Source organism: Hemibagrus wyckioides, linkage group LG25, assembly GCF_019097595.1.
Source record: "Hemibagrus wyckioides isolate EC202008001 linkage group LG25, SWU_Hwy_1.0, whole genome shotgun sequence".
Taxonomy (NCBI): Eukaryota; Metazoa; Chordata; class Actinopteri; order Siluriformes; family Bagridae; genus Hemibagrus; species Hemibagrus wyckioides.
The window spans coordinates 19,053,427-19,065,941 of record NC_080734.1 but is presented as its reverse complement, the minus strand read 5'-3'; the positions used below and the strand labels follow the sequence as shown (position 1 = coordinate 19,065,941).

At 44.7% G+C, this 12,515-nt stretch overlaps 1 protein-coding gene across 5 annotated transcripts in view; it reads right to left on the bottom strand.

The window, feature by feature from the left end:
• Nucleotides 1-1,464: 1,464 nt before the first annotated feature.
• The window catches only part of palld (palladin, cytoskeletal associated protein), a 105,470-nt gene continuing 94,419 nt past the window's right edge, over nucleotides 1,465-12,515 (bottom strand). For 4 of the 5 annotated variants that reach the window (XM_058378911.1, XM_058378912.1, XM_058378915.1 and 1 more), the window contains 9 exons: nucleotides 12,463-12,501; nucleotides 10,891-11,112; nucleotides 10,344-10,493; nucleotides 9,905-9,993; nucleotides 8,862-8,994; nucleotides 6,372-6,579; nucleotides 6,074-6,239; nucleotides 4,251-4,384; nucleotides 1,465-3,463 (listed from right to left, as the gene is read on the bottom strand). In XM_058378911.1, coding sequence (XP_058234894.1) covers nucleotides 3,303-3,463; nucleotides 4,251-4,384; nucleotides 6,074-6,239; nucleotides 6,372-6,579; nucleotides 8,862-8,994; nucleotides 9,905-9,993; nucleotides 10,344-10,493; nucleotides 10,891-11,112; nucleotides 12,463-12,501 — 1,302 coding nt within the window. In that variant the 3' untranslated portion in view covers nucleotides 1,465-3,302. The remainder of the gene's footprint in view (nucleotides 3,464-4,250; nucleotides 4,385-6,073; nucleotides 6,240-6,371; nucleotides 6,580-8,861; nucleotides 8,995-9,904; nucleotides 9,994-10,343; nucleotides 10,494-10,890; nucleotides 11,113-12,462; nucleotides 12,502-12,515) is intronic. The other variant, XM_058378914.1, reaches the window with a different exon arrangement.

The window sequence follows — 12,515 nt, the reverse complement described above, 5'->3', positions numbered from 1 at the left end:
AAATAGAACTGACACTAGAACATACTTCCTTTTCCGTGTAACAGGAACTCTTATGTTTTATCCTCCCTTCCCACAGGAGACGTTCGCCTCACCCCCTCATCACAGACACACAGCTGAGTCGGATTAAGCGTGGGGCTGTGCTTTATTTTTAGCTCACTGAGTGATTTGGGGATGGAGGGAGGGTGTGTGTGGAGGGGAGGTCGGCTTGTGGCTTTGTGCTCATGGTGCTGAACGATGAGGTCAGAGGTCAGCATGTGGAGGATCTGAGTCTCAGAATGATGTCATATTCAGTCACTGTGATACCACACACACACACACACACCAGCTCTTATAAGAACAGCCCTGAATTCAGTCAGTGCTCGAATTTTAGTTCAGAAACATCTACATAAAGCCCAGAGAGTGTAATGATTTCTCTGGACACATTTTAAAGGGCTGCAGCAGGAGGAGTTGATGATAAGCATCAGGTTTGAATATAACAAGAAGAGTTCTGGATAATTTGTTTTATATTTCACCTGAAACCTGAAAGTCAGAACATAATGTCATTATAGCAAAACAGGAACACTGAAACTTGAAGAGACTGTTCTGTGTAAAAATCCCAGCAGGAGATCAGCGGTTTCTCAAATACTTAAACCAGCCCAACCATGCCATGGTTAAAATCCCAGAGTTCAGACCTCTCCTTCATTCTGATGTTTCATGCGAAGCTCTTGACCTGTACCTGTAGGAGTTTATACATTTTGTGACGCTGCCGTATGATTGGCTAATTAGATACACTGATCAGGCATAACATTATGACCCTCTGCCTAATATTGTGTTGGTCCACCTTTTGCTGCCAAAACAGCCCTGACCCGTCCTGCACTGTGTATTCTGACCCCTTTCTATCAGAACCAGTGTTAACTTCTTCAGCAATCTGAGCAACAGTCTGTTGGATCGGATCACACGGGTCAGCCTTCACTCCCCACGTGCATCAATGAACCTTAGCCTTGGTTCACCACTCTTCCCATCTTGGACCACTTTTGATAGATACTGACCACTGCAGACCGGGAACACCCCACAAGAGCTGCAGTTTTGGAGATGCTCTGATCCAGTGGTGTAGCCATCACAATTTGGACCTTCATCAAACTCGCTCAAATCGTTAGGCTTGTCCATTTTTCCTGCTTCTAACATCATCTTTGAGGACAAAATGTTCAGTTGCTGCCTAATATATCCCACCCACTAACAGGAGCCATGATGAGGAGATCATCAGTGTTATTCACTTCACCTGGTAGCGGCCATAATGTTATAGCTGATCGGTGTATCTACATGAATGACCAGGTGATTGAGGTCATTACAGGAACTAACTTGTAAACAGTTCAAAACTACGACCGGTCATTCATAAATAAGAACATGGCAATAGTTGCTGAAGAGCTGTGGAGTTTAATAAGGTATAAGTAAAATAAAGAAAAGGCACATTCACCATTGACAGGCTTTCATTATTTCCAGAGATTTTTATTTATATTGTTCATAAAACCATAACAGTCAGAAGAACATGTTCATATACAGGCAAAAATCTTTTCGTCAGTCCTTAAGTATGTCGTATTGCATGGAGACAGCAGAAAAAGCAACGGGAAAAAGAAGGACAAACGAACGATACTAAAAGGAGTCGAGTGAGTTACATATGAAGAAGTCATATGCCTAGTTATTTTTTTTTTTTGCAAGCTTTACGTGTGTGCATTCCAGCTACCCTTGACTCTAGTTAACTAAGATATCGTAATGTAATTAAAGTACCAGAGCTGAATATGTGTATAATTGTATGTATGTGTATATATATTAATACGAAGGAAAAAAAAAAGAATAAGTGTAAATAATTTGAATGGTGGTAAATATATATAGTTAAATAAAGATTGGGCGTAAAGCCATGAGAAAATCACTAATATAACTTAACGTCTGCATCTGGCTATAAATACTCCACTCCTCTCTGGATTTCAACTCTTCCTCGACATCAAAAGCGTACACAGGTGTGTGTAAATGGTGAATACACTATATGCTATAACTTGCTTTTGCGTACATGTGTGTGTGTTTGCATGAACAGAAAATCCTGCATAAGTATCCTTAATTTCTAAAACCTAAATTCTTTCCGTAATTTTTTTCTTCCCCCTGACCATTTAAAGTGACCATGTAACCCAGGGATCCTCAAATCTGGCCCACGAGATCCACTTTCCTGCAGAGTTTAGCTCTACCCTTAATCAAACACACCTGAGGACGCTAATCAGTGTCTTCAGGATCATCACAGGTAGAGGAGTGTGATCAGGGTTGGAGCTAAACTCTGCAGTGGATTGGCCCTCCAGGGCAAGATTTGAGGAACCCTGGTGTAACCTCTCAACAGCCGACGCTCATGTTCGCCTCGCTAAACTGCCCCTCTCTCCTGCGATACCTCCTCCTCCCTGTCCGTTAAAAAAAACACAGAGCGAGGGGATTGTCCATCCTCATAACCCAGTTCAGCACCTGTATCAACTTCCCTATGCCCAAACACTAGATAGAGAAAGACAAAGAAAAATAAAATAATAATTTTAATATTAATAATAATAATATTAATAATAATAATAATAAGGCCCGGCCTTGTGCAATATCTATGGCATCCAGACTAGGTGGGTATCTGTGGTAGTGTAATCCGTGTATCTACACCCAGACTGCTGTGGTTCACATAAAAAGAATTTTTCACTACAAAAGGGTCCAAAACGCCACTAAATCTATCCAACTCTCCAAATCCAGGTTCTCTAGAACCACCGCCTCTTTACACGAGTCTTTCTGCTATAACATGAACAGATCTGAAGCCAAAATCCAGACTAAGGCACTGAGTATTAAGTACTACACACTGGCTCCAGAGTAACACATGCAGAACTACAGGCTACATCTTATTTCTTTCAATATTTTTGTTATGTATAATCATCTCGGAGGCACGATGTAGTTCTGGCAGAAAAGGTGATCATTGGTGCAGTACCTCCTCCTCCACCAGAGTGTGTGTGTGTAGTCTGAAAGAAACTGGATATGACCTCACTTCAGTACTTATCACACTTCCTCGCTTCCCATCTTCTCACATGGAGCAAAAACAAATCTTCCAAATATTTGTAATGAACTGGAATCTCTTCTCTCTGTGAAAACCTTTTTCTTTTTTTTTAAATGTTCTATTATATTATCTGAAAGAGCTTTAAACAGTCGACAGGTTAAGGTTCCTCCGGGTTAAGGCCACGATGGTGTCTGTTTCTGGGACAGTGGCACTGGGGTCATAGGGTCAGGGTTTATAGCGTCAGGCCTTGAGCAAGCATCTACAGGTCATCACTCTCCACCAGGGCGCCAGGGGGTAGGGGGCTGGAGTCTGGGAAGAAAGCTGCTTTGACGTCCAGGCCGCGTTCGGTCAGTGCGGCGTAGCGGCTGGTCGAAGGACGCACCTTCTTGGGCTTCGGGGTGTGTGTCTGCTGATAGTGGTCTGTGAGACAAAGACAGTGAATGTTTTTTTTTGTTAGAGGAGTTGGTCTTCCTGGAAAAAGCTGAATGAATGAATGAATGAATGAATGAATGAATGATCCATGGATAAAAAGCTAGGCAGCTTGCACAACATCCCACTTGAGCATGTATTAAGTATGTAATTCTCCACCTGGCATTAAATAGATGTTTAAATGGAGATGACCCAAACACTGCACTGACGCATTTCACTTACTACACCCGGAAAAAAAACAAAAACACATCTGAGGGAAACATTCAGCACTTGTTACACACACAATATAATTTTACAGCTTGGATTATTCCAGGTTATTTATAACCAAGCCTTTCCAGCATTCTTTTTTAATGGTTACGATACAGTTCCTGTTGTAAGCCCCGAGACTATCCCCTGTAGCAGACGCTCACTGAACAGTAGTGTGATGTTTTCTTGACTTAATGAACTCCTGTCACATCTAACTGAGCTGCTTTAGTCGAGATTAGAACGGGTTTTAACGAAGTGGTTGATTGCAAACAAAGCAGTAAAGGCTTTTAATAACGCAAGAGCAGGGAGTTTCAAGGGAGTTGGCTTGAAATGGCTGCGTCTGCGCACACACGTGCATGTCACTGCGACATACAGTACATCACCCCGGTTTGGGTCTAAATTCCTGCATCTGACAAACGTTTCACACCAGGTGTACATTCATGAACGTTTTCATTGGAGCATTAAGCTTGGTCTGTGTGTGTGTGTGTGTGTGTGTGTGAGAGAGATCTTGATGCGTGTGTGTAAGACTTACGGTGAATATCGAGTCGTGCTGTGGTAGAAACAATGCCCGCTTCATTCTTAGCTGAAACCGTGTACCAGCCTGCATCCTCCTTCAAAGCTGGCTGAATAATCATGCACAGATAGCCAAAGTTGTCCTGGTGCATGCTGGGAAATGGAGCACATAACACGGCAGAGTTAGTCGAGGAGTTAAATACCAAAGTGTTATTTTTATTTACTCCTGCAAATCTGCTTTGAACAACAAATAGAAACTACAACAACAATTCCACCAAATCACAGTGTACACACACACACCAAAAACAGAACTTTTACTGCTTTCTTGATGTGGTCAGCCAATTAAAAAGCCCTCTTTGGTTAAGACTAATTCTTTTCTGCTGTTTTAAAGAAAGCCCAGCTCGGCACAGAAGCTGTAAATCTCAGACATCTCTCTCTGAGGTGGTGGAGACGCTGTGTGTGGAGGTTCTCGTACTGTACTGTGTGTATGGCCTCTTTACAAGGTCTTGCCTGTCGCTGTTTGTGTATACACGCTGTAACGGTTTTAGACAGCTCATCAACTCCGGCTGCTCCGAGTTGCCATTTATGGAGCTGCCGGTGTGCTACAGCTTGGCCTGCTTCGTGCAGAAAACATACCTCTAGAGAGAGACACGAATTCCATACGGGAGACTTCAACAAAGCAAGATGTCTCTTATAGCTCGGTGAATGAAACCTACAGTCTTATTCGGTTTGGTTTTTTAGACTGAAGTGCGTTAGGGAGAAATGAAAATGAGGAAAAAGGAGCGTTTCCTTATGTCCCTATCTCATTATGTGTGTCTGGAAAGCTGCTTTAAGTTCACCGATATAGGACAATATACAGAAATGTACATATTATATATACACCGATCAGCCATAACATTATGACCACCTTATTTGCGTCAGCTGAAAGCCAGCCGAAGAGGGTTTACGAATTTTTTTTCCAGTCAGTGAAAGCTGTTTCGACAGCCACGATACCAACGTTGCCTTCGGCACCCCTGGCGGAGAGTGATGACCTGTAGCTAGGTGATTTTTCGGCCGATTTTTGTTGACAGATTGGTGGTGTGGGTGGTCTGTTCTACTTTTAGCCCAAGCTTGATGTGAGGAGCCTTGACATGGAATGCTTGGCTTAGGTCAGTTCTTTGTATGCAGCCATACAAGTTTACATACGCTTCATATTGGTAATATTAGTCATATTTTTGGGGCGGATGGAACGGATTATCTACATTTACATTGTTCCTTTTGGGGGAATTCATTTCGCAGTACAAACTTTTGCCTTAAGAACGAATTACATTCATGAGCCACTGTAATAAATAACCAAAGTACTGAAGTTGTTGAGCTGAGGTGTCTGAATACCGCATAAGGCGTGTAAATAAATAATGTGTGTGAATTTGAAGTGGATAGACGCACTGAAAGCAGACAGAATAACCAAATGTGTCTCTGCTCAGTGTGTGCTCTTCTTCTTCGGGGCAGTGGTGGCTCAAGTGGTTAAGGCTCTGGGTTGTTGATTGGGGTTCGAGCCCCAGCACCACCAAGCTCCACTGTTGGGCAATTGAGCAAGACCCTTAACCCTCTCTGCTCCAGGGGAGCTTTATCATATCTGCCCCTGTGCTCTGACCCCAACTTCCTCAACTGGAGTATGTGAAGAAACGTTTTCCACTGTACTGTAATGTGTGGCGATAATAAACACTTCATGCCCTCAGGTATGTAGAGGTATGCATGTATACAGTAAATTATTTATCCAGTGTTAGTAGTTTCTGTTCAGTTCCTGCAGTGTGTTTAGTGAAACTGATTCAGTTCAGTGTGAAATGATTAAAAATGTAATACCTTATTCTGTCTGTGTTGTGAGTGATTGACTCGTTCTCTCTCTTCCAGAAAATCTGAGGGAACGGGACTCCGGATACACGGCATTCCAAGCGCACAGGGTAACCCTCAGCAACGCTGGTGTTCTGGAGCTTCTCGATGAAGGATGGAGCTTTGTGCATCTCTCTCGCTGTAACAGAGAACATCAAAGATGGTCTGTGAAACATTTTCGGACTAAACAGATCACAAACAGTTAGTTGTGTTGTGTTGTCTTCACACGTGTTGTGGTTTATCATCAATGGAGGGTGAAAAAACAAAGTACCAGCTACAATCAGCTCCAGGTTGAAGGAGTTCTGCCCGGCCCGGTTGCTGGCAATGCACGTGTAAACTCCTGCATCTCTGCTAGTGACGGGCTCGATTACCAACGAATGCACGCCGTTCTCTCGCACCAGCATTTTATGGGAGGAATCTGGACGGATGGTCTGGCCATTCAGCTGCCAGATCAGATCAGGTGTCGGCAACCCGCTTACCTACAGAGGATTAGATAATGATCGAGTCAGCAGTTCTGATAAAAGACATTCTCGTAATATTTTACTCATGCATTTACCCCTCACTCCTGAACCAAAGTATGGTTCTGCTACTTAAAAATAGATGTGTGTGTGTGTGTGTGTGTTCTGCTGTGAGTGATGGTTGGTGTTAAGTGGTTTCCCATGGGAAATGGGGTTATGTTTAAAACTTAAGCTCTATTGTTAACAATCCTCACTTTCTCTTTAGAAACATAATACCTGCCCCACCCTCAGGTGTGCCTCCCACCTCTCTCACACCATTTCTTTGTTTCTCATATTCTCTCTCTCTTTCTCTCGATCTCGTGTTTTCTTACTCTCGTGCTCTCCATCTCACTCTCTTGCACTATTTCTTTGTTTCTTATTCTCTCTCTCTCTCGCTCTTTCTCTCGATCTCGTGCTTTCTTACTCTCGTGCTCTCCATCTCACTCTCTTGCACTATTTCTTTGTTTCTTATTCTCTCTCTCTCTCGCTCTTTCTCTCGATCTCGTGCTTTCTTACTCTCGTGCTCTCCATCTCACTCTCTTGCACTATTTCTTTGTTTCTTATTCTCTCTCTCTCTCGCTCTTTCTCTCGATCTCGTGCTTTCTTACTCTCGTGCTCTCCATCTCACTCTCTTGCACTATTTCTTTGTTTCTTATTCTCTCTCTCTCTCGCTCTTTCTCTCGATCTCGTGCTTTCTTACTCTCGTGCTCTCCATCTCACTCTCTTGCACTATTTCTTTGTTTCTTATATTCTCTTTCTCTCTCTCTCTCTCTCTCGGTATTTTCTGTGTAAAACTGGCCCAAAGTTCACTGATGAGATAAGAGTATGTTTCATGTCTTTGTGCCTGATGGGAAACATTATGTCCGGGATCACACTGGGGAAAGACTGAACTTAAAGAGGTCATTGAAAGGTGCAGGAGGAAGTGCCATGGTCTGGGGGGTGTTTCTTTCTTTAGCAGGAGAAACAGCTACATGGCAGGTGAATGCAAATGTTCATCAGAACCTCCTTCAGCAACATGTGGTTCCTTCTTTGTGAGCATCTGCTCATGATTTTAACACAAGACAATTTGGCTAAAGCAGTTCCTTGAAGCAAAGAACACTGAAATAATGAAATGATCCTGATCTAAACCTGACTGAAATATAATAGGTAAGTCAAAAGAAAAATCTGGACTGTGACTCTGAATAGAGATCCCTTGCATTCTATTTATAAATTTGTGCAGATCTGTGTGTGTGTGTGTGTGTGTGTGTATGTGTCTAGAGGGCCCTGGAGAGGAAAAACAAATGCTTTGATTCCATGTCAGGATTCAGCCATCTTTGTACTCCCTGCACTGAGGGACGTTTTTGGCTTGGAAAATTCTGAGCTGCAGAGCGGTCGGAAACAAACGGCTAAGAAATAAATACCAGCAGTCTTTTTGCATGAGTGCAAAGTATGATACTTCTGATTACAGGCTTTTTTATAGCATGTGGAAGAGTGTGGCTTCATTGTAATAATGCTCCGTAGTGAGAGAGAGAGAGAGAGAGAGAAAGGGAAAGAGAGAGAGAGAGAGAGAGAGAGAGAAAGAAAGAAAGAAAGAAAGAAAGAAGAGAGACAGAGAGAAGAAAGACAGAGAGAGAAGAGAGTGTGGCCTCATTGTAATAATGCTCCATAGCTGTGCAACATGGCACATAGTAAGAGAGAGAGAGAGAGAGAGAGAGAGAGAGAGAGAGAGAGAGAGAGAGAGAGAGAGAGAGAGAGTAGCAGCAGACAAAGGGGATGGTGGACAGAATATAAAGCCTCAGGATGTGCAGTAATGAGAGGAAACAAACACTCTGGGTTAAACAGTTAACATAATAATGAAGTTAATGTTCAAGAGAATATTTCCAGCCTTCTCCTCTTTCACTGCCAGTCATTTGTCATTCGAGAGGCGCTGAATAATCTAGCCTCAAAATCCCCCCCCCACCCACCCCCCTCTCCGATGTGGAATGCACAGGGAGGAAACTTTTCACAGATACTGGAGGCAGACACACGCTAGCACTTTTTTCTATCACACAGATACACAAGCACAATCAACTGACCTACAAAAGATTCTACTCAAGTGGAAAAAAACCTGGCTCTCACGTGACACCATTCTGAGCAAGTCGGCATAATTTAGTCCTTTACAGAGAAAGTGAACGTTTCTGGAGCTGCTGGACTCCAAAAGAAGTATCGAGCAGCGTCGGTCTTGGGGAATATATCTGAGTACGGCTAGTGTGAAGTGGTTCTGATTTATCTGATCATGGCCTCACCTTACAGTCCATGCGACAGAGTCTCCCCTCCTGTACGATCAGATCACCTGGGGCCTGCAGGAAGTGGGGGCGGAAGTGACGTTCCTGAATGTTCTCATTCTCCTCACCGCCATCCCTGGATCTGGAGCGGGGCCTGATGGAGGAAAAGAAAGGCGAAGTAAGAACGAGTGGACCAAAAAAAACCCCCAAAAAACCCCACATACGTCTCACAAAGGAAAGAGGAGCTCTATCATCTCCATCTCCAACAATACTTTTTTTTGTCCGGAAATGTTTACATGATAGATATCTTGTTTCTTCTCTGTGATAAAATGGGAATTTCAATAAAACAGTAAGCACACATGAAGAGATATTGTTGAAGTGAGAGCATGAAGCCTTTATTATCGCCACACATACATTACAGTACAGTGGAATTCTTATCTTTGCTTATCCCAGCTGAGGAGGTTGGGGGTCAGAGCGCAGGGGCAGATATGATACAGTACCCCTGGAGCAGAGAGGGTTAAGGGGCTTTGCTTAATTGCCCAGCAATGGAGTTTTGTGATGCTGGGGCTTGAACACCGATCCTCCGATCAACAACCCAGTTAAATCCAAAAACAATGAGTAGGAAGAAAGGATCAGGATTATCGAGTTGCACTGTAGTGCATCCCAAATGTATGATTCTCCAATATAATTTGGTAAAAATGACTATAATGACCCTTTTTCACAAATGGAAACCCAGCAAAGAACACCTTCCTCTAGAGTAATCATTAAAAGCAATAAACCTGGATCAGGTTTGGAAACACTAACTAAGCTGTTTCTTTGTGCCTTCAAACCTAACAAGCCGCTCAAACTCACTGTCAACTCCATCTGTCTATTAAAGGTCAACTTTTGGAGACGTGTCGAAACATGTAGGTGAGACACACCCTCAGAGAATCACCTAAACCTGAGATGAAGCCAGGTGAGGTTAGATATGAAACCGTCATAAATTATAGCCAAGGAAATGAAAAAGGCTGCTATTACGGGTCAGATGACGGATACTGGTTCATGAAAGGGCAGAGCTTGTTTACCTGCGGATGTGGCCGGGTGTAGCGCGCTGACTCCGCCCCCTCTGGTTCACCGCCTGCACCATCATCCTGCCGGTGCAGCTAACCCTGCCCTGATAGAAAGCAAGACACGGAGCAGATTATTCACAAACCCACATGCATAACTACAACTACAAATAACAAATTTTTGCCCTCTTGATTGTTCAATAAAACTAATAGGAAGTATATAGATATCAGAGTGAGGAAGGTAAAGTCTGGGCTCATGGGTTAACATGTTTCTAGCATAAGGAGTGTGACATAAAACTCACTGAAGGGCGTGTGTTAATGGTGTTCAGTAGGTGTGTGTAACAGTTACATAAATTCTTGAGGGTGCCATTATTTCCTCACAGTCCCTGAACCCAGATTTTTGCCTTAACTGCCTTAGAAAGTGATCTAATGAAGGTGACGAGGCATGCAGGTGTACCCCAGGATTGCCAGCCATGATGGTGTAGTTGCCATCGTCATCCAGAGAGGCAGCGGCTGTGTGCAGGGAGCAGGTACCGTCCGGATCTCGACTGATGCGGTAGTGCTCGCTCCGTTTGGAGATCTGTTTTCCATCTTTAAACCAGTACACCTACACACACACACACAAAGCCACTCAACATGTCAGCAATCTTATCCAGCATTCTTCTCTTCGTATATATATATCCAAGTATGAAGAGCGCTCTTTGTTTTCAAGTTTCGCACTGACAGTGACTAGAGAGAGAGAGAGCGAGAGAGAGAGCGAGAGAGAGAGAGAGAGAGAGCGAGCGAGAGAGCACCACATCCATATATGGCAGCAGTGAATTGTCGCAGCAGACAAATATCAACTTTAATAATAATATTAAACCTCCAGCAGTAATCCCTGTCACTGTCTTACTTCACTCTCCTCTAGCTTTTCTTCTCTCTCTCTCTCTCTCTATCCCCCTTCCTCTCTCTCTGCCCCCCACCCCCCCTTTCTCTCTTTCGTTACAGCTACATTGACCTCTGACCTTTGGCTTGGGGTCTCCGATGACCTTGCAGCTGAAGGTGACCGGCATGCCCTCGAACACTTTGAAGTGTTTGAGTTTGTGGTCGAAGAAAGGTGCCACGCAGTCCCTCAGAGGGTCGTCCTCATGCTGGACGTCCTCGTCGCTCTCCTCCACCGGGGAGCGCTCCAGTCGGAACTCGATCTCACTGATCAGACGCTGCTCGAAGCTCGACACCTTGTACTCCTGAGAGTTAAACAATACCAGAGCTAGGAGTTAGAAACACATGCTAGGCACTGGAGTTTAGCTCAAAACACAAAACACTCAAATCACTGTGAGGCTGCAAAGTGGGGAAAAGCGTGAGCGCAGGGATGTGTGAGGAAGTGTGGATTGTAGTGCACAGTTCTTTCTCCCTCATCCTTCCCTCTCTCTTACTCTCTCTCTCTCTCTCTCTCTCTCACCTACCTGACTTCAATCACTTTCCCCAAATCCATTAATTCTTTCTTTCTCTTTCTTTCCTTCTTTCTTCCTTCCTTCTCCACCCGCCCCTCACCCTCACCCACGAATATTCACACACACAGATGTACAGAGCATTCAGTGAACATTAGACTGAACTGAGATCCACAGAATCACCTTTGCGTTGAAAAATTGAAAGAGAAAACCGTGATGACCATCACAGCAGATCAAAACCCATCTCTGCACAGACCCCTTCTCCGATTATACCCCCCCCATCTCTGCATAGACCCCATCTCGGCCCAGACCCCTTCTCCCCTTTTACCCCCCCCCCCCCCATCTCTGCATAGACCCCATCTCGGCCCAGACCCCTTCTCCGATTATACCCCCCCCCCATCTCGGCCCAGACCCCTTCTCCGATTATACCCCCCCCCATCTCGGCCCAGACCCCTTCTCCGATTATACCCCCCCCCATCTCGGCCCAGACCCCTTCTCCGATTATACCCCCCCCCATCTCGGCCCAGACCCCTTCTCCGATTATACCCCCCCCCATCTCGGCCCAGACCCCTTCTCCGATTATACCCCCCCCCCATCTCGGCCCAGACCCCTTCTCCGATTATACCCCCCCCCATCTCGGCCCAGACCCCTTCTCCGATTATACCCCCCCCCCCATCTCTGCACAGACCCCTTCTCTGATTATACCCCCCCCCCCATCTCGGCCCAGACCCCTTCTCCGATTATACCCCCCCCATCTCTGCACAGACCCCTTCTCTGATTATACCCCCCCATCTCGGCCTAGACCCCTTCTCTGATTATACCCCCCCCCATCTTAGCCCAGACCCCTTCTCCGATTCTCACCCCCCCCCCAACCCAGATCTTGGCCCAGACCCCTTCTCTGATTCTCACCCCAATCACCTGATTGTGTCACACACCTTAAAGATTGCTGTGAATTTTGAAGCTAATATTAAAGAGAGCAGAATATCACACAGCTCAGACCATGGACTCTGATTGGTGAGACAAAAGGAAAAAAAACAGTGCAGTGAACATAGCTGGCATTCTTTCAATCCAAAGCACAGGAATGAGCAGAGTGATGAGGGAAAGAGGAAAAAGACAGACAGGACAGTGGAGCAGGCTTTGGATAACCTTTTGAGGGACAAACTCTGAATGTGCTGAACTGCTTTCCTGTAGAAAGATCA